This window comes from Mirounga angustirostris, unplaced genomic scaffold (genome assembly GCF_029215605.1).
Source record: "Mirounga angustirostris isolate CCGP_5_RB_7025 unplaced genomic scaffold, mMirAng1.0.hap1 SCAF_4, whole genome shotgun sequence".
In the NCBI taxonomy this organism is placed as follows: Eukaryota; Metazoa; Chordata; class Mammalia; order Carnivora; family Phocidae; genus Mirounga; species Mirounga angustirostris.
This window is the reverse complement of record NW_026991712.1, coordinates 188,059,102-188,078,903: the sequence shown is the minus strand read 5'-3', so window position 1 is coordinate 188,078,903 and position 19,802 is coordinate 188,059,102. Positions and strand designations below refer to the sequence as shown.

The 19,802-nt window shown below is 66.5% G+C and overlaps 1 protein-coding gene across 1 annotated transcript in view; it reads right to left on the bottom strand.

Moving 5' to 3' along the window:
- Nucleotides 1-19,426, bottom strand: part of MEGF6 (multiple EGF like domains 6) — a 33,756-nt gene extending 14,330 nt beyond the window's left edge. Inside the window, exons 1-11 of the mRNA XM_064590065.1 lie at nucleotides 19,234-19,426; nucleotides 13,878-14,000; nucleotides 6,583-6,708; nucleotides 5,567-5,689; nucleotides 4,316-4,438; nucleotides 3,926-4,063; nucleotides 3,331-3,450; nucleotides 2,059-2,181; nucleotides 1,416-1,592; nucleotides 1,058-1,189; nucleotides 374-502 (exon numbers count right to left, since the gene is read on the bottom strand). Coding sequence (XP_064446135.1) covers nucleotides 374-502; nucleotides 1,058-1,189; nucleotides 1,416-1,592; nucleotides 2,059-2,181; nucleotides 3,331-3,450; nucleotides 3,926-4,063; nucleotides 4,316-4,438; nucleotides 5,567-5,689; nucleotides 6,583-6,708; nucleotides 13,878-14,000; nucleotides 19,234-19,402 — 1,483 coding nt within the window. The 5' untranslated portion in view covers nucleotides 19,403-19,426. The remainder of the gene's footprint in view (nucleotides 1-373; nucleotides 503-1,057; nucleotides 1,190-1,415; nucleotides 1,593-2,058; nucleotides 2,182-3,330; nucleotides 3,451-3,925; nucleotides 4,064-4,315; nucleotides 4,439-5,566; nucleotides 5,690-6,582; nucleotides 6,709-13,877; nucleotides 14,001-19,233) is intronic.
- Between the last annotated feature and the right edge of the window lie 376 nt (nucleotides 19,427-19,802).

The following is a 19,802-nucleotide window of genomic DNA, read 5'->3' as shown; positions in this document are numbered from 1 at the left end:
TTACGGGGACCCTCGAATTCCTTCAAAAACGCAGACACTTCACAGTTCGAAAGGACAGTAGTGTTGTCCCATGCAGCCTTGGGCCCAGGCAAATCCCACCCGCCACCAAAGAGCTCTACTTGAATGCTTCCAGGGACGGGGAGCTCACTACCTAATGGGGAACCCACTGCAGAAGTGCTAGTCTGCCAAGTCTTCACCCTGCGCTACAGTCGGGCCCCAGGACAAGCAAACAGTGAAGCACGCTGTTGCCTTCCCTCTCCCGGCTCCGCGGAAGGCAGGCGGCAAGGAGAAGGCAGGCAGTCCAGCTGAGAGGTTGCGTCCCATCCCCTCCACCCCAGGGACACTCCAGAGTCCCGGGAGGGGCTGCACCCACCGTCCTCACAGAGGGCTCCACCGACGCCCGGGGGGCAGCGGCAGGCGCCCGTCATGGGGTTGCAGGTCCCGCCATTTCGACAGGCGCAGGAGAAGCTGCAGTTCTTCCCGAAGGTGTCCGGAGGGCAAGCTGCAGGCGGGGACGGTGAAGCACGAGGGTCACCGGCCTGCAGAAGGACTCTGGGCCCAGCAGCCCCTCGAGGGACCCTGAGACACCGTCCCGCGGTGTGAGCCGCCCCGTTCAGAAGCGACGCCCAGAGCAACAGACAGCCGCACCCGAGCCTCCGGCCCGGCCCCAACACATGGCAGACCTCACTAATCAGTCACCGCATCCTCTCCCTCTGGACTCCGGCACATCCACCTTCTCTGCGGAGACCGACCAGCACCGTGGGCCTGGCCCAGGGTCACTGGACAGGGCTGGGAGAGCAGGTCTCAAAGGCACTCCAGCTACCGACCTGCCTGCCGAGTGGCCTGGGTCATGGCTGCTCTCACCCAGGATGGGGACATGACCGGCCTGCCCACCAGCTACTCTTCGTCGGACCCCCTTCCCTGCCTTAGCTGCTGGCCTGCTTGCCCTGGACCATTGCGAGGGGCAGATGCCAGGCGCTGCCAGTCCTGAGGGCCCCTGCCCAGGGTGGCTGCCTGCAGATCCCAGGGCTCACACCACCCAGCCCCGTGGCCTCACCCTCATCACAGATGAGGCCGGTCCAGCCCTCGGGGCAGTCACAGCCGTCCAGGCTCGGGAGGCAGGTCCCCCCATTCCGACAGTCGTCACACGTGAGGCTGCAGTCCTGGCCAAAGGAGGCGTCCAGGCAGACTGGGGGCAGACAGGGGCAGTGGGGGGTGGACGTCAGGGCCGACCTGGTCCAGCCAGGCTCAGCCCCACCTGTGCTGTGCAAACCCAGCACCTTCTCTGAGCCTTGGTCAAACTACTACCAGGCTCTTCCTCAAGCTCACGACCACAGCGGGGCAGCGGCCGGGCCGAGGGGGCACTGGCCGTGGTCCCTGGGAGCAGAAGCCCCATGGCTGGGCCCGCCTCTCACCAAACTTCTCCATCAGCGTGTGCTCCCCCCGGGCCTCCGCCGCCGCCTCCTCCTCCTGGACCCCGATATAGTCATCTTGGAAGAGGTGAGGCCGTTCATCCTGGAGCACCGCGACATGTGGGAGGGGCTGCACAAAGGGCAGCTGGCCATCCAGGTCCACCTCGGGGATCTCCAGGGCTGGGTGGGGGCACAAAGGCCCCTTAGCCCCTGCCACCCACCTGTCCCCCTTGGTACTGGGCCCTCCTGCCCCTTGGTGCCCAGTGCCCAGAGGCGGCTCAGAGCCTGAGCCCCACCCTGTGGGCTCCCACCAGCAGCCCCTGCTGCACCCCTCCTCAGCGTGGTGGCAAGGGGGCATCATCCCAGCTGCACTCCTGACCAAGCATGGGGAGGGGGCAGCTCTCTTCCCCTTGGATGCTGTCCTCTGTCCCTTGTGTCACCCGGGCAGGGCAGGAGCTGGACCACCCAGGACCCCCGGGCAGGACCCTGGACTGGAGGATGCCCCTACAGACCAGCCCCTCCCCCCCCCCGCTGCCCTGGGCCGGCCCGCAGCGGGAGGGGGCGCTGAGGCGGGTCCATCCTCACCCCTGCACCAGGAGCATGTGCCCAGAAGGCGGGGTCCCCGAGGTGAGAGGTGGAGACTCACGGGCACAGCCCCTGCGGTCCTCGTCCAGCCGGAAGCCAGCCTCGCACGAGCACTGGAAGGAGCCCTCCAGGTTGGTGCAGTGGTGCCCACAGCCGCCCCGGCCAGAGGCGCATTCGTCCACGTCTGCAGGCAAACCCGGGGCTGCTGGGGCCTCTCCTCTGGGGGTCGGGGACGTGGGGCCCTCCCACCCCGCCTCCGCCCACTGGACTGAGCCGCGGCCACAGCCGCCGGGGAGGCCCGCCCCACGGCCATCCTCCTGTGTCCAGCGTCAGAGTGAGAGCAGACAGCAGCCCAGGGGAGGCGGGGCCGGGAGCAGCAGGGGTGCGGGCCCAGGCCTGCTGCTTACTGCCGCCTGCCCCTGCCCACCCCCGCCCACCCCCTCACCCGGCCCCCCTCACCCCTGCTCACCCTCACACCCACCCGCCCCCGACCGCCCCTGCCCACCCCCTCACCCCATCCCCCCACCCCTGCTCACCTTCACCCCCGCCCGCCCCCGCCGGCCCCCCACCCCTGCTCACCCTCACACCCGCCCGCCCCCGACCGCCCCTGCCCACCCCCTCACCCCATCCCCCCACCCCTGCTCACCTTCACCCCCGCTCGCCCCCGCCGGCCCCCCACCCCTGCTCACCCTCACACCCGCCCGCCCCCGACCGCTCCCGCCCACACCCTCACCCCATCCCCCCACCCCTGCTCACCTTCACCCCCGCCCGCCCCCGCCGGCCCCCCACCCCTGCTCACCCTCACACCCGCCCGCCCCCGACCGCTCCCGCCCACCCCCTCACCCCATCCCCCCACCCCTGCTCACCTTCACCCCCGCTCGCCCCCGCCGGCCCCCCACCCCTGCTCACCTTCACCCCCGCTCGCCCCCCTCACCCCTGCTCACCCTCGCACCCGCCCGCCCCTGCCCACGCCCTCACCCCATCCCCCCACCCCTGCTCACCCTCACACCCACCGACCCCCGCCTGCCGCCCTGACCCCTGCTCACCTTCACCCCCGCTCGCACCCGCCCGCCCCCGCCCACCCCCTCAGCCCGCCCCCCCACCCTTGCTCACCCTCACCCCCGCTCATACACGCCCACCCCCCCACCCCTGCTCACCCTCAGCCCTGCTCGCCCCCGCCCGCCCCCCTCACCCCTGCTCACCCTCACCCCCGCTCGCCCCCGCCCGCCCCCTCACCCCTGCTCACCCTCACCCCCGCTCGCCCCCGCCCGCCCCCCTCACCCCTGCTCACCCTCACCCCCGCTCCACCCCGCCCGCCCCCACCCCTGCTCACCCTCACACCCGCAGCCGTCGGTGCTGAGCCGGTAGCCGGCGTAGCAGCCACACTCGTAACCGCCGGGGCTGTTGGTGCAGGCCTGCTGGCAGCACGGGGAGGCCGCACAGTCGTCCACGTCTGCGGGGCACAACCGGGGCCCACTGGCACCTGCCCACGTGCATGCCCTCCCTCGCCCACCAATACACGGGCCCCGCACGCGCTCACACGCATCCACACACTGCCCTGGCCCCACAGACACACAGGACATACGCCAGGGCCCCAGGGCCGCCCCAGCAGCTGTGGGGGCCAGACTGGGGTCCGCAGGTGGTGGGGAGTCCGTCTCGCAGCAGGGTCCCCCTCAGGCCCCCCCTGGGTTCCAGGTGCTACTCCCAGCAATTGCGACATTAACCCAGTGACTGGGGGAGTCCAATGGGGCCAATGGGGTGTGGATGCCAGGTGCTCAGCAGGGCCCACCCCCGGCGCAGGGCAGAGTGGGCAGGACAGAGAGGGGAACCAGAGGGAGCTGCCAAGTCATGGCATCAAGCCGACATGCAGCCCAGGCGTGGGGGGCGTGGGGGGCGTGGGGGGCAGCGTGTAGGGTGCCGCTGCGCACCGATGCACGTCTTCTGGTCCTCGTCCAGCTCGTAGCCCCGGGGGCAGGTGCAGAGGGGCCCTGCACTCGTGTGGCTGCAGCCATGTGAGCAACCCCCATTGTTCACTTCACAGCTGTTCACAATCTCCATCTCGATGCCTGACACGAGACCCAGCAGCAGGGATGCAGGACGGGGTCCGGGTGACCCCCTCCCACAGCCCCCCCGGCCCCGGCAGCCAGCCTGCAGCCCCCAGGCCCATGCTCCTGGGAAGCGGGCCACACCCAGCTCCTGGGCTGGGCAGGCTCTGGAATGTTCTGCCCCCCACCCCCCCCGCCCCGCCGCTGAACTGAGTCTCAGCTCCAGGCCCCTCCGCACCCCAGGGTGCCACTGCCCACCCACTATCCACTCACGGTAGCACTGCTGGCCGTCAGCGCCCAGCTCGTAGCCAGTGTGGCAGATGCATGTGAAGGACCCACGGGTGTTGAGGCAGCCGTGGGCACACTGGGCCTGGCCTGTGGCGCATTCGTCCACATCTGCACGGGAGAGATCGAGGCGGAGGGCTCTGGGCTGCTGGCCTGGGAGGTGCGGCCCCCCGGGGGGGGCCTCAGTGTGGACGGGTCCCACTGGGGGTCAGGGCTCAGACCCAGGGCTCTCTCCCCACTTCCTGTTCCAAGGCTCCGTGACTGGGGCAGCCCACCGGAGCGTCCACGTTCTCGCCAACGGCACCCGGGGGCAGAACCACGCTCCCTCTCAGGGTGAGGAGGACACAGGTCTGGACCAGCAGCATCGGGCAAGGGGGTCCGTCTCCGAACCCACCTCCCTCAGCTGTGCTGCCCCGTCCCCGAGCCCGGTCTCGGGCCCGCCGCAGGAGGGGCCTTTCCATGGCCTGCCTCTAGGGGCCCACGGACACCAGGGGCCATCATCGGCCTCTGCACCCACACACTGGCCATGAGGCCCAAATCCCGCTGTCCGATCCCCGACGCTGCTCTTGGCCGCACCCCTGAGGTTCCTTGGATGAAGCTGACCCTCACCCCATGTCCCGCTGAGCCCGCCACAGCCCCCAGCACCCACAGCAGCCAGGGCAGCGGTGCCTAAAACACTCCGTCCTGGTGTTGGTGCTGTGGGGGCTCGCACCCCGTGGCACCGCCTCTCAGACCCCCACCTAGGACGCCTGGGAAACGGCCCCCGCCCGCCCTAGACGCACCCCAACAGCGACAGGGACATGCAAGACCCCTCCTCAGAGCTGCGTGTACAGGAAGGGCGCCCCCAGATTCCTGTGATGGGGTAATAAGCACCGCACCCCCGAAGCCAAGGACGAAGGCGCGCGTTCTAGAAAGCGGCGCCCCACTGGGATCTGGGACGATTCCAAGTGCGCGTGCTAACAAACAACCCGTAGAAACATCCAGAAGCCGGCCCCAGTGACGCTCCCTTCCTTCTCTTCGTGGCCTCCTCTGTTTCCCCGACGACCACGTACGACTAAGCGGATACAAGAACTACTGAGAAACAAGCTGAGGTCTCCCACCTGCTTCTGCAGAAAGGAGACCCGGGCTCCTTGTCCCTCCCCGTGCCCCACCCAAGGTCGGGTGCAGCGACGGCTGGGGCCCGGGCCTCCCCACAGCCGGCCCCAGGGTGGGGCCGGAGCACGGGGAGGGGCAGCTCACCTTCACAGGACCTGCGGTCGGCCGCCAGCAGGAAGCCCGCGTGGCACTCACAGTGGGCGAGGCCACGGCGTGCCTGGCACGTGTGCATGCAGCCGCCATTCCGGTCGGCGCAAGGGTTTCTCCCTGCGGTCACAGGCCCAGAGGGAAGATGGGGGCTCCAGCAGATCTGGGGTGCCCCAGGCCTCCCGTGAACCCCCCAAGTGCTCTTGTGCCTCTGGGCTCCAGTCTAACGGGCTCAGTGGGGGTCTCCCCTCTCCCAGATGTGGCAGCCCCCAAGACACCCCTGCAAAGACAGAGGGTGCCAGCCTCCCTCCTGAGCCTCCTCCTACTCAGAGCCAGGCTCCTACTCAGGCTGCAGCCCCCCAGCCCTGTGACCCCATGCCACTCTGCCCCCACTGCTCAGCCCCTCAGGCTCAGCCTCCCTCCTGGCCTGAGACCCATGAGACCAGGTGTGGACAAGTCCTCTCAGTACCTGCCCCATCCCAGCACCCCCCCGTTTCCACATCTTGGGGCCCCTGAGCCTGCCCCACCATCTCCATCAGCAAAGCTCCCCCTTCCATGACAGGAAGCCCCGAGACCCCAGGGCAAGATGCCAGGTGGGGCCCGGCCTGCGTCTCCCACCCAAGGGCCAGAGCCCGGGTCCCACATGCCCACACAAAGCCCAGGGCAGGCATTAGAACTGAGAGACACGCAGGATGTCCTTCTTTGCCATCCCCCACATGCCCTATCCTGGGCTTCCTGTCCCCAACAGATGCAGGATCCCAGAGCACAGCCTGAGGGGCTCCCTCCCCCACGCCCACCGGGGCCGGACGGTGCCCCACCACCTCGGGGCAGCCAAGTTGGCCCTGCCCCCCCTGAGCCCCGCTTCCGGCCCCAGAGGCCAAGCAGGGAGGCGAGCCCAGCCTAAGTCCCAGCGGCTGCCCTGGGCTCAGGCCCCGGGGTCCCTGGGTGGGTCGGGGGGTCCTGGTGGGGTCCCAGCCCCCCGTGCCCTCTCCGAGGGCCGTGGGCACACTCACGGACACAGTGCTTGCCGTCCTCCTGGAGCTGGAACTCGGGGCGGCACTGGCAGCAGTGCTGGGTCATTGTGAGCTGGACACACTCATGCTGGCAGCCCCCGTTGCCCACAGCACAGGAGGTTATGGCTGGGGACACAGACAGGAGCTGTGCACGTAGCTCAGGACGACGACCCAGCCAAGGGGCCTACCCTCGTCGGGCTCGGCGCACCTCCCGCAGAAACCCTCCAGGACTCTCCGCGCCCCTCTTCCTTGCCATCTCTGCCCCAGAAGCAGGACTTTGAGAGGGGACACTGTTCCTATGGTGTTCACGGGCCTGGCTTCGCTTCTCGGCCCATACACAGGGTACACAGACCATGACCCGCTTCCGGATCCTTGTCCCAGCCTGCCTGAGGACCGGGTGTAGACAGGCGCTCCAGAGCCACCCCGCATCACCGAGAGCCAGCGCGTCCGGGGCCCAGAGGCCAGGCAGCCTGGGAGACTCCCGGAGGAGGCGGCAGGCCAGCCGCGGGCGGAGGAGGCCCAGACAGTCCCGCTCTCCTGTCGGGCCAGGGCCGGCGTGGGCGTGGGGCTGCCATGGAGGCCACCACGGCCCAGAGGCCCGGCCTCGCTCCTGTTGGAGCCTCCCGGGTGGGTTACGTGGGAGCAGGGGCGGCAGGCCTGGCAGCACTGAGGCCCAGCCACGGCATCCACACACACCAGGCGTGTGGCCACGGGCTCTGAGGACGCTAGGACCACGCTGATGCTCTTAGCGCCTTTCCAGGCAAGCACGTTTGAAAAATCCAAACACAGCACGCGTGAGAGCACCCAGTTTCCTCACGTGAGGCGTAGGGTGGGGGAGCCCCTGCCGGGGGCCCTGGCCCTAGCAGGACATGCCCAGGCGGGACACGAGGGTGGCAGCGGCGGCTGGGTCTCCTGGCTGCACCTGCCACGTGCCCAGCGGAGCGGCAGAGACACAAGGCCTGGGCCCAACCAAGGCCGGCTGCCACATCTGCTGTCGCCCAGCCGCGAAGCCCCTTCCCCACCCAGCCACCCCCGAGTCTGCGCTGATCCCCGAGGCCCCGCTGACACGCTATGCTTCAGCCAGCTCTGTCACTCGGACGTTTCCGAGCAGGACCTGAGCACCGCCCGGTCCTGGGGCTGTTTGTGTTCACGGTCCAACTGCATCCCTGCTGGAGGCTCGTGATGGGGACCAGAGCCCCTCCTGACAGGGTGGGACAGGCACACTGAGGGAGGGTCTTGGAGCCCAGGGCAGGGGAGCCGGCTGGACAGGGAGGAGGCCCCAGGAGGCCCCAGGGAGCTGTGGCAGAGCTGGCAAGGAGCCTCTCCTGCCAGGCAGAGCCCCCGAGTCGGGCCTGGGGACGATGAGGCACAGGGCCCGCTGCAGCGTGTGGGGGAGAAATCATGGCGGGGGGGCAGACAGAGGGAACCCGGGCCCCAATCTCCTGCCACTTTGCTGCCTGGGTCCTAACGTTCCAGATGCTCCCAAGCTGTGTGCATGAGGGAGCCAAGCCCAGTGTCATCCTGTGCCATGGGTTCCCGGAAAGCTCAACGAGGCAGATCCTTCTCAGGCACTGGGCTGTGCAGCTCGGGGAGGGGCCGGCTTCGGCGTGGCCAGTGCCCAGAGCTGGTGGAGAAGGTTCCAGGCCCCTCGCGTCACTTCTAATCCCGGCCGTGGAATCCACGTCCCAGCCTGGGCGCTCCCGCAAATCAGGACCACGCTCAGACCGGAAGCAAAGCCGAGCGCCCAGCAGAAAACGGGAGGTTCTGGGGTGAGTGTTTGTGTCCCTCCAAGATTCACAGGCGCACCCCTAAAACTAAACCCCCAACGTGACTGTGCTCGGAGACAAAGCTTTTGTGGAGAAACTTAAGGTTATATGAGGTCATAAACTTGTGGCCCTGATCCAACAGAATTTGTGTCCTTATAAGAAGAGACGCGAGATCTCTGCCTCCCTGTGTCTCTCCCTCCATCCCAGGCCACGGGGAGAAGGGTCACCAGGAAGGGGGCCCCCACCAGGACCCACGCTGGCCGGCACCATGATCTGGAACTTCCTGCCTCCAGAGCTGCAAGAAAATAAATTTCTGCTCTTCAAGCCGCCCGGAAGCGGGACTTGTTACAGTGCCCGAGCTAACACACCCTCCCTCCCGGGTGTGCAAATTCCAGGACCCAGGCCTCCAGCCCCGACCGCGCGCGCGTTCTAGGAGCTGGCCTGCAACCCCGCCTTCCGCCAGCAGGGGCCGCCACCACCCGGGGCCTCCCGGCGAGGCGTCCACTCCCAAAGGCAATGGGGTCCTGCCTGAGCTGGAGACAGGACAACAGAAAACACATGTCCCCGGCGGGGGGGAGCCCTGCCTGTGCCCCAGGGTCTCTGCTCGTGCAGGCACAGGGGCAGCCCCGAGACCCGGGCACGGGTGTGGAGCGGGAGCCCAGGGCCAGGCGCATCCGAGTGCCGTGAGGAAGCAGCAGGTGGACGGCGGACGGCTGACCCCCAGCCGCTCTGCGGGCAAGGCAAAGGGCTGTGCCCTGGCTTCAGCGGGAGGGCAGCGCAGTCGGCAGCACGCCGAGCCCACCAGCCGGCTCTGCCGCAGCCTCCAAACCCAGCCCCGGGGTTTCCGGGCAGGCGCAGGGGTGGCTCTGGTTCCCACTGCCTTCACGCGGTTTGGTAATTACGGTCCTCGGACCGGCTTGGTTTCTAGGTCCTGAGAGCCTCCCACCACATGCGGTCAAGGCCACCCACATGGTCCTTCCTTCTGGAAAGCCCTCTGTTGGGGACAGGGCCAGCACGGCAGGGCAGAAGAGGCAACACCCTCGGGCTCTGCCCGCCTCATCCCTCCAGGCATGGGCTGCCCGCTCCTCTGCCTTGTGCGCGCTGTCCTGTCCCTCACCCTCGGCTGGGGCCCCCGCGCTGCAGGCTCTGCAAGTGGCCGCCCTCACCCACGTGCCAGGGGCCAGACCAGCCTCATCACGGGCCACACACCCACCAGCCAGGGAGAGACAGCCACGACAGGGCCCCAGGACCCAGGCTGTGCCGACCGCCTGCCCAGCACCGCCCACCTCGGGGTAAAGCAAAGGCATGAACACCCCGCTGCTGTTCGCACAGCCCAGCCGCCCAACCCCATCCCTGGCTCCAACCCTCCCTGCCGCACGGCCCCGTCTGCCCTTGCTTCCCCTCTGGGTGTCCACTGCCCCTGGCGCCCCTGGGCTGGAGCGTGACCATCCCATCACCCCTGGGCGCTGGCTGACTGCACTGCTGGGCCCCTGGGCTTGGGCAAAGCAGAGACGTCCCAGGGGCGTCTCAGGGGTGGGGCCGCCCACGGGGCGGGGAAGGCACACTGCTTTCTCATAGCTGCAGCCTGCTTCATGGTTTGGGGGGCACTGGGAACATTCTCAGAACTGCACGTGCAGCTTTGCAGGGAGGGGTATGGAGACAAGCCTGGAGATCTCTACCTCCGCTGCCTCTGGCTTTGGCACCAGCCCCAGATGCTGGGGCCTCTGGCAGGGCCAGGAGGCCTCCCTCAGGCCTCCCCTCGCTGCCCCCTCACTGGGAGACCCCCAGCCTGGCAGGGAAAGAGACTGCCCCGAGGCCCAGAGAAAGGGAGAGCTGGGGAGCCCCTCCCCCATGCAGTGGGCACCACAGGGCCCATGGGACTCCTAGGAGAGGGAACCAGGGTGGGGGCGTCCGGCCACTGGTGAAGGGGGGTGGGGAGTGCATGCTGACAGCAGAATCCTCCCCAAGGGTTGGTGTTGTGGCAGGAGGCGGAGGGGAGTGAGTCCAAAAGGCCATAGGAGCAGAGGCCAAGGGGAGGGGAGGATGGAGAGCCCACCTCTTCCAAGTGGCTGGCCCAGGGCATCACACGGGACCCTCCACTAGTGGAGCCAGTGATACCATGGTCCCTAATAGGGACCCCCTGGTGTACTGCTTGCCTAAGGGGACATGGAGAAGCATCCATGTCTAAGAGCAGGATCCAGAAGGGACCACAGGGCAGGTGTCCTGCAGGCTCAGAGCGCCCAGCTGCGCAGAGGAAGTGGGTTTCCCAGCACCAAGTGTTAAAGCACCCAGTGGCGGGTCTCTGTGGGTTTACAGGCTGGTGCTCTGCAAGATGTCACAGAGAAGCAAGAATGACCTTCCTAAACATGTCACCTAACCAAAGCACTCCCAGGCCCTACTGCCCCAAGTTGGAAAAGGAAAGAGGCGAGCTCCATGACCAGAGGGTGACAAGCAGGGCAGACGAACGCTGGGCCCTGCTCTTCTCACCCCAGAGGCTGGGGACACACCCAGGAAGGCTCCCTGGCAATGGAGTGCCCCATGATGCCAGGCCACTGCTGCTTCACTGGGGCCCAGGCTAAGTGGGTGGTGCTCAGGGGCCTTGGGCTGATGGCAAAATCCTTCTGGCAAATTCTCATTTTTAAGAATTGAAACCTTTCTGTGTTTTATTTCCACCAGATCTTCTGCAAAGGAGAAAGCTGTGCATTTCCTGTCCTCTCCCTGCCTTGGAGGCAAGTTCCACAAGTGTCTCAAGGCCCCCTCTCAAGTGTGCCTTTGAGGACTTCCCACATCCCTCAGGGCCCCATGACTTGGCAACACAGGAATGATGGTCATATCCCGGGGGGGGGGGGGGGGGACTCCTTCTCCAGCATCTCTGTACTTCTTACTCCCAGCTGCTGGATGGGAGCAGGCGCCTGGGGCTGTTTCCTGCCAGCCTACAAAGTCCCAGGAGAGCTCCCAGCACCCCTCCTCCAGAAGAGGATCCCAGCAGGCCCCAGAGGAGGTTCCCAGGCAGCTGTATTCCAGCTGTGCAGCCAGCCCCGTAGCTGCCCGGGGCGGGGACGGGGGGGGGGGGCAGGCAGGATTCCTATACTAATTCCTCCCATAAGTATCAGCTGCAGCCCTAGGGTGATCTGAGCTCAGAAGGCATCCTGGAAACCTCAGACAAGGCCCAGCTCCTCCCCATGCCCTGTACCCTGGGAGTCCCAGAGGAGAGGGGTACAGAGCCCCACAGTTCTCAGTGACAGGAAGTCCGTCCAGCTCCACACCACTCAGAGCCTGAGGAGGGTCCAGCAACGCCCTCCACCAGGCCCCCACCTAGAAGCCGCTCATCCACCACTGTGGCTGGGCAGGTCCCCCAGCAACCAAAAGGGGTACATCAGCAAGAAGGGCAAACACTTCCTACTCTGCCTGTGAAGAAGCTCCCTGGAGACCCCTGTCCACTCTGGAAGTTTCTCCGCAAAGTCCAGGCCCCTCCAGGAAAGGCAGCTCCCAGTGGACCAAGCCTGACAAACCCGCCCCAACCCCAGACCCCTGTGGGGGACCCAGACACCGGCCTGCACCCTGGCAAGCTGTCAGCTCCCGGGGATTCCTGGTACAAAAAAGCCACCAAAAAGAGCCAGGTGTGCAGGTAACTGGGGCAGAGTGTGCATTTCTTGCTGGGAGCCATGGTCAAAAGAGAGAGAGAGGCCAAACACCAGCGTTGAGAAAACCACTTCCAGCGATGGGGATTAGCCAGGAGGTGGGCACCAGCACTGAGAGAGCCGGAGGCCGCCTGGGGCCCGCCTGAGTGCGTGGTGTTGGGGGTGCCGGGCAGAGGGGCCGTGAGGTCCCAGCAGCCTCCTGCCAGGCTGTGCACACCATGCCCAGGAGCCCTGGCATCAGACCCCGAAGAGACCTTTAAAACAAGCCAATGCCACAAATCAAGACTTCTGGAGCCCAGAGCACACGCAGGGAAGGCTCCTGGGAAGAGCTCCAGTGTAGCAGGGGGGTGGGCTGAGGGCCGGGGCAAGGCTGGGGGCACCCCTCCGGAACTTCCCGCAGCCAGCAGCTTAAGGCCACTCTCAGAGGCCACAGCCTGTCCCAGGAAGGCGCCCCTCTCTTTGCATGCTGTTCACCCATCACCAGCGGGCCTTCCTGCCATCCAGCACCTCAGGGAAGGCGTCATCGGCAGATGGGGAGACCAGAGACAGGGGGAGGTGTGCCCCAGCCCCAGGCCCCTCACAGGGGAGCCCACAGCAGGGAGGGGGCAGTGGGCACTCCCCAGGCCCGGCCCGGCCCACCCTGGACCAGCCCCCAGGGACACCCTTCTCCAGGACGTCCGGGGGCCTGGGTGAGCCAGCGGGCTCCCAGGAGCGCCCCCCCAGCCCCCAGAGGGCAGCAGCTGGGGGCTGCAACCCCGTCAGGCTCGTCTGGAAGCACATTACAACACTTCCCACATCTGTTTCCACTTCCCGACCCGGAGAAACTGCGGAGTTGCTGCCTCGTTCCCTGCGGACACCCGGACACGTGAGAGTGTGTGCCCGGAGGGCCCCCCGGGGCTGGCGGGCCTCCCTGCCACATAGCAACAAGGCAAGCAGCAATGAGGCCACTCCGAGCCTGCCACGCCCACTCCCTGTCTCCAGGGTGGAAACGAGGGGGGTCCTGCCCCCAGCCCCCCAGAGAATGACCACCACACGGCCTCCCAGACACAGCAGCCCCGTGCTCTTGGCCCCTGCGTCCAGAGCCAGCCAGGAGAGGGGCGGGGGGGGGGACTGAGCGCTGAGTGCTCAACACCAGACCCTGGCCAGCAGCCCCCCCACCCTCCACCTCAGTGGGCGCCCGGCACCGTCCCCCGGCTCCCTCGTAACCCGCCATGCTTGCAAGGACAGCAGGCTGTGGCCAGGGCACCTCCATCAAGTCTACTTCCCATGGAAAAAAGGCCCTGCAGAGGAAGTGAGGGTTGGGGTCCTGCTTCTCAGCTACCGCTTCCCCACCTGCCACAGCCCAGCCCCCTATGCTTCCCAAGGCTGGGGTGGGTGAGCCTGGGCCCAGGAACCCCAGCTCTGCAGGCCAAGAGTGGCTTTAAGCTGGTCCTGCCCCTGCCCTCACCAGCCTCCCCTGCCACCCAGCAAGCACCCAAGGCGCTCCCGAATTTGGCCCCTGGGCCTGGGACCCTGCTGACCCACCACCACAGCTTCGGCTGAGAAGGCCCTCTATAGTGCGGTGGCCCAGGGGCTCCTCCCCAAGAACGGCACCCCAGGAACATGGCCTCAGCATCCCAGGGTCACAGCGTTCAGCCTCAGCATGGGGGAGCCCTGCCCCATAATAGGCCAGCGAGAACCCCAAGGAGCTGCACACATTCAGCAGGATGGAGCCACTGAGCAGACAAGCCCCCTAGGGTCTCCTAGTCCAGGAGGACAGGGGCCCCATCCCCAGCCCAGTGGGCACAGCCAGGAGAGTGGGGGCACTGCCGAGGCCAGCAGCCCAGGCAGGGAGGTAGCACGGGGCCCGGGATGGAGCCAGCCACACCCAGGGCTGCCGGGCGCTTACCCAAGCAGGTCCTGCCGTCCGCATGGAGCCGGAATCCGGGCTTGCACTCGCAGAGATAGGAGCCTGGTGTGTTCACACATCTGTGCTGACAGCCGCCGTTGTGCATTTGGCACTCATCTACATCTGGACAGGGACACAGGGCCAAGGGTTAACCGCCCCAGGGACCCCGATCCGGGCCCCCTCACTGAGGACATGGAACCCCGCCCAGGTGCCCAAGCTCTGAGCTCTGGGCCCACGCTAGCCAGAGCAGAGTGGGGAGAAGGCGGAGCCTGCCCCTCATACCTGGCCAGCCTGCTCGGGGGGCGGGGCCGCCACCTTGGGGGTGGCCAGAATGTGGGGAGCCCTGGGGGTCAGAGAGAATGCAGGGAGCGGCGGTCTAGACAATGCAAGGGCTGCAGAGGGCACTGGGCTGAGGTGGGGAGAGGCCCAGCTCCTCACGCCTTTCAAGACTGAACTTGGAGCTCACGCTCGATTCCAAAGTCCAAATCCAGAAATACTCTCAGGACGGTGTCAGCTGTTTCTCTGGGACCCATGAGCCCAAAAGGAAAAACCAGTAACTCATGAGATGCCCTTGCCCAGGCTTTGGCAGGGGGTAGGAGGGCTGAACAATGTCCACCAGATTAACATCCATCCAGAGCGTCAGAATGTGACCTTAAGATGCAGATGTAATTAGTTATCTGTGCTAAATAAGGGGGGGGTCCCTAAATTCAGCAACTGGGGTCCTCATAGAAGACACACGGGGAGGCAGAGGTTGGAATGAGGTGGCCACAGCCAAGGAACAAGGGGGGGCCACATGAGGCTGGAAGGACAAGAGAAGGAAGGGTCAGAGGGAGCTGCTGACACCCTGATGTTGAACTTCCAGCCTCCAAAACAGTCAGAGAATAAATGTCTACTGTTGTATTTGTCCCAGGGAACTAACGCGGATGATGTCTGCCTGGGTCCCCCAGGGGCCTCCCGATGCCAGGGGGACGGGAGAACACCAGCAGCATCCCCCAGACAGGACCCAGTCACTTCTGGGAGAACACCCCCCATCTGAGGCCACCGACCACCAGGGCAGGACACCCGTGCCCACCGCACCTCAGGCCCCAGGGAACGTGCTGACCAGAAGTGGATGAGGCCAGCCCAAAGGCCCTGGGTAGCCTCCCCAGGAGCCCAGCTGAGAACTGGAGAGGGAGAAAGACCCTCCCTAGAGCTGGAGGCCCGCGGGCCTGCACCCCAGGAGGGTCACCTCCTCCAGCAGGTATGCAGAGGCACAGGGAAGGTGGGGGCTGCCCTCACCTCTCACCTCTCCCTCCAGACTTCCGTCCACCAACCTGGGCCCCCGGGGAGGCTGGGCAGCGACTGAGGTGGTTGGAACGGGCTGCTGAGACACCTGTGTGCGTGGCGAACACCTGTGTGTGAGGGACACAACTGTCCGCGAGACACGGAGACCAAGGGGGGAGCCACTGCAGACATGGGGGGGCCCTGGCGCACCAGGCATGGGGACGGAAGCCCAGGCCCGCGCCTCGGGCCAGTCCACACTCTTCAGATACCAGCCTCACCAACAGAGTAGCCGGCCTCCCCAACCACAAAAGCAGGGAGACAGACACGTAGACGCTCCACTCCAACATCTACAAGCCATGACTCCATCCTCCGGTTCCCACCCGTGAAAATGCCCAGCTCCCATGCTTCCATCCTAAAATGCAGGCTGTCTGAGCCCACTTGTGAAGGGTGCCAAAGGTGGGCCACAGGGCGAGGCTCCCCCCGCCATCCCCAATGCCTGCCCATGAGCTTATGCTTCCCACACGCACGGGAACTGTGCCTCCAGCCCGTGCGCTGATAATGGACCTGGCGCCCCAGAAATGACACCAAACCAATCCCAGGAGGCCAGGGCCTCTGCACACACAGGCCAGGTCCACTCCGGGGAGACCCCCGGGGCCCTGCCAAGCGCCTCAGAGAGAAGACCAAAGACCCAGAGAGGCTCTCTTCTGCCCATGGCTCCAGGCTGGAGCTCTCTCAGAATGGAGCCGGGAGATTCTGGGGAAGAAGCCTGAAGGCAGAGGCCAAAGGCCCCCAGCAGAGCCACCAAGAGGGTGGGGGACAGAGGGACCCAGGGCCCTCCTGTGGGAGAGTCAGCTGGGTGGGGAGTGGATGGAAGGGGAGGGCGGGCAGCACCCACCCACGGGGGCTCAGAAAGAGGTAAAGATGAGACCGCAGGGGACACAGCCCTGGGCACACAGTAGGTGCTTAGCGAAGCTTTGGGGAAGATGTGCCAGGTGTGTGCTGTCTGGGGGGGATGGACGGCAGCTGCAGTGTCCAGACCAGCCCTGCCAGGCGTCCTTCTGGCACTCTGCTGTGCTCCTGACGTGGCCCTGGGGCCGGATGCACAGGCATGCAGGGGCGCTGCTTCTGGAAACCCTGCTCTCCGCAGGCAGCCCCACATTCACACTCGGCTCCCTCCAGACCCCCATCGAGGAGAGAGGCTGGCTCAGGCAGCGCTACACCCCTGAGCTGCTCGGACCCCTGGCTGGGGGGCCAAGCCCACCTGGAGGACCACATCCTCCAGCAGCTCCCGGGCAGGTCTGAGCAAGCCGTCCAAGGACGCAAGGGGAGCCCCAGGCAGCATCAGCCCTTCAGCCAGCCCAGCAGGCCTGTGGGCCGCAAGGACACCAAATGGACAGACAATCTGGGAGGAAGCACTCGGGGAATGCAGGGGCAGGAGGCTGCCGTCAGCCAGCAGGGCCCCTCCAGCTGGGCTGCCCTGACAGCTGGGGCCTCCCGCCCTGGCTCACACCCCCTGCCCACATGACCACTGTTCTGGCCCCCCTGCTGCCCATACAGGAACATTCAGACTCAAGCGTCCACACCAGTGGACAGAAATGCTGCTCCTTGCTAAGATGCGCAGGGCCAGGTCTGCAAGCCATCTCCCACGGCGCCCCTCTCGGGAGGGGCTGATGCGCTGACCGCAGCCCCACGCTCTCCCCTGGCCCCTGGGGCTGCACTGCCTGGTGATCGGCAACCTGCCCCTGGCGGGGACAGGACCTGTGAGCGGCAGCCCGGAAGGTGCAATGACGCTCAGCCCCCACGTCCAGCGCCACCAAGTGCTGTCATCCCGTGTGGGTATCTGGACACGGCGGGCAGCTCAAGGCTGAAGGACCTGAGGCCTCCCCCTTCACCTCTCTGGGCAAGGGAAGCCTGCTGAAGGGCAGTGGGGCATTTGGCCACCTGACCTCCTGCTGGGGCCCCTTCACAGAGGAGACAGACACTCAGGCAGCAAGGCAGGACCCAGTTCCCTACCCCTGCCTGCCCCACTCCAGAGGCAGCCACGTGGGGGCAGAACAGAGCTGTCCTCAACTCCAACCACCTGGAGCTGCTGACCCTGTGACCGTGGCCATGGCCATGGCTGTGACCTGACAGCCACAGGCTCAGTTATCTGAGTGGGGTCAGCTGAATAATGGCCCTCCAAAGGGTTCACATCCTAATCCCTAGAGTCCCACCAGCAAAAGGGACTCTGCAGGTGGGCTTACATTAAGGATCTCGAGGTGGGCCCAGTGTCATCACAGGGCCCTTAAAGGAGGGGGCAGGAGGTCAGGGAGAAAGAGATGGGAAGACACGGGGCCTCTGGCTAGCCCAACCTCCTGGCTCCCCCAGTGAGGTCCACTGTGCTCTCTGGGGGCTGGATGCCCTCCCCGGGGCCTGTCCTGCAGGCCTGCTCTCTCCGGCTGAGCCAACTTGCCTACACCCAGTGCTTCCTGCTGTGGGACCAGTGCCCTGAGACCCCAAACGGCAGGGCCCCAACTGAGCATTGACACCTTAGGTGCTGGAACTACAGAGAAAACATCACTCTCCCAGACAGCACAGAGGGGGGCCTGGGTCCCACCCCCCGACCCCAAGCTGAAAGAGAGCTTGAAGGTCCCGAGTCTCCCATGCTGATGCAATGGAACCAGTCATAATAGCCGGGTACAAACCCCCTCTGCCCTCTCCAGCCCGAAGCCCAGCCACCACACGTCCGATGCAGCTCACGCTGGCACGGGGAGGAGCCAGGAGCAGGCGGGTCCAAGCCGACACCGGGCTGACTCCCCAGGTAGTGCTTTGCGCAGCCTATCTCGATGCTGCTGGGAGCCTATGGAGGCTCCACCAGCTCCCGGGCCAGGGGCTCATGCCAGGGTCCATAAGCTGCCCCTGCAGACACCCCCCAATCAGCCCCTTCTGAAGCCTCACCCATGCTTCCACGGAAACCTGAGCCCTCTGGGACGCTGCCAGGAAGCCCACTCACATGGTTATCAAGTTCAGAATCCTGCTCTCCCCTGAACATGCCACAGGGTCCTCATGCCCAGAGATGGCACCCCGTCATCCACAGGCCCTTGTCCTCTCCTTTCCACAAGGCCACGCAGGCCCCAGAGCAGGGTGGGGGCTCCCCAAAGCCCAGCCCCACAGAGCCCCCCTCTGGAGGCTACACAGCCTCACAGCACTTACACCACAGCGGCCTGGCCTTGGCTGAGCCACTGAGTCGGGGTGTTGCCCACCCCGTGGGGACCCAGCCTGAGACCCAGCTGGGATGGCTCAGGGACAGCAGAGCAGGGCCAGTATCTCCAAGAAGACCAGGTGCCCTGCGCAGAGCCACACTCAGGGGCCAGGGACGACCTGGAGGGGAGTGCCCCGCCCCGTGCTGTGACCCAGGTGCTGACTCCCCGGGCACCGCCTCCCATTCCCGAGGATGACCGGCCCCAAGCTCTAAGGAGCTCCTGCGGGAGGCTGGCCCAGCGTGGGTAGCAGATCTACAGTGCAGGGACAGGTGGGATGGACCCGGACAAGGGTGTATCCGCTTTCCATGAACTGCTGGGGTCCTCCCCGCTCACCCTGCAGCCCACTGGGCTGACCACACCCCCAAGGCTTGGTGAAGGTGACGGAAAGGATAGCACCTGCCACATCCACACGCGACCCCCAAGGGGCCGGGCTCTGGGGACCCTGGAATGGCAGACTTTGCTTAGGGACCCCAGAGGGCTCTCTCTTGAGCCTGCCTTCTTGCTTGCCCCCCCACAGAGCGGCCAGTGCAGGGCAAATGCCCCCCCCACCCCCCGTGCCACAGGCAAAGGCAAGGGCCTGTTTCTCTTCCCTCTGGTCAAGAGGCCATTCAGCTGTCAGCAGACCCCGCAGCCAGACCAGAGAGGGGACAGAAGGTCGGATGACTCAGGGAGGAAGGGCCCTGTCCCAGAGGAAGCTGCGGCCAGCGGCACTGCCCCCGCCCTGCTCCCTCCAGCCTCCGCTCTGTCAGCCGCCCGGCGGCTAGCCTCAAAACGAGGTGCAAAGGGGACCCGCGGCGGAGCGGGGCGCCCGCCCCCCGCCCCACACCCTCGCAGAGTCCCCCGGCGCCCACCTGGCCTCCGGTCACCGGCGCTCACGGAGTAGCCGGCCTGGCCCAGGTGGCACGTGTAGCAGCCCCGCCAGAGGTAGCGGTAGTGCGTGCCCGCGACGCGCGCCAGGCCCCCCAGGAGCCCGAGGCACCAGAGCGCCGCCAGTGCCCCGCGGCCGCGGGACGCTCCCATGGCCGGCCAGCCAGCAGCGCGCACCCCAGCGGCCCGCGCGCTCTGAGCCCGGCGCCCCGCCCCCCGCCTTTTTGTTCTCGGCTTTCCCCCGCCCCCCGCAGGTGAAGGCCAAATCCACTAGGCGGAGGGGCCGCCCCCGCCCCGCCCCGCCCCGCCCCGCCCCGCCTCGCCCCCGCGGGCCGCCTGGACCCGCGGTGCACCGCCCCGCGCCCCGCGCCCCGCGCATTCCGGCGCGCTCTCGCACCCGACGCGGACCCGCGGCACGCACTCAGGCACCCCTCGGGCAGACACACAGGGACACGTGCACAAACAGACCCACATGTGCAAACACACACGTGACACACACAGGACCCCGCACAGACATGTGCAAGCACACACATGCACATGCACACGGACACAT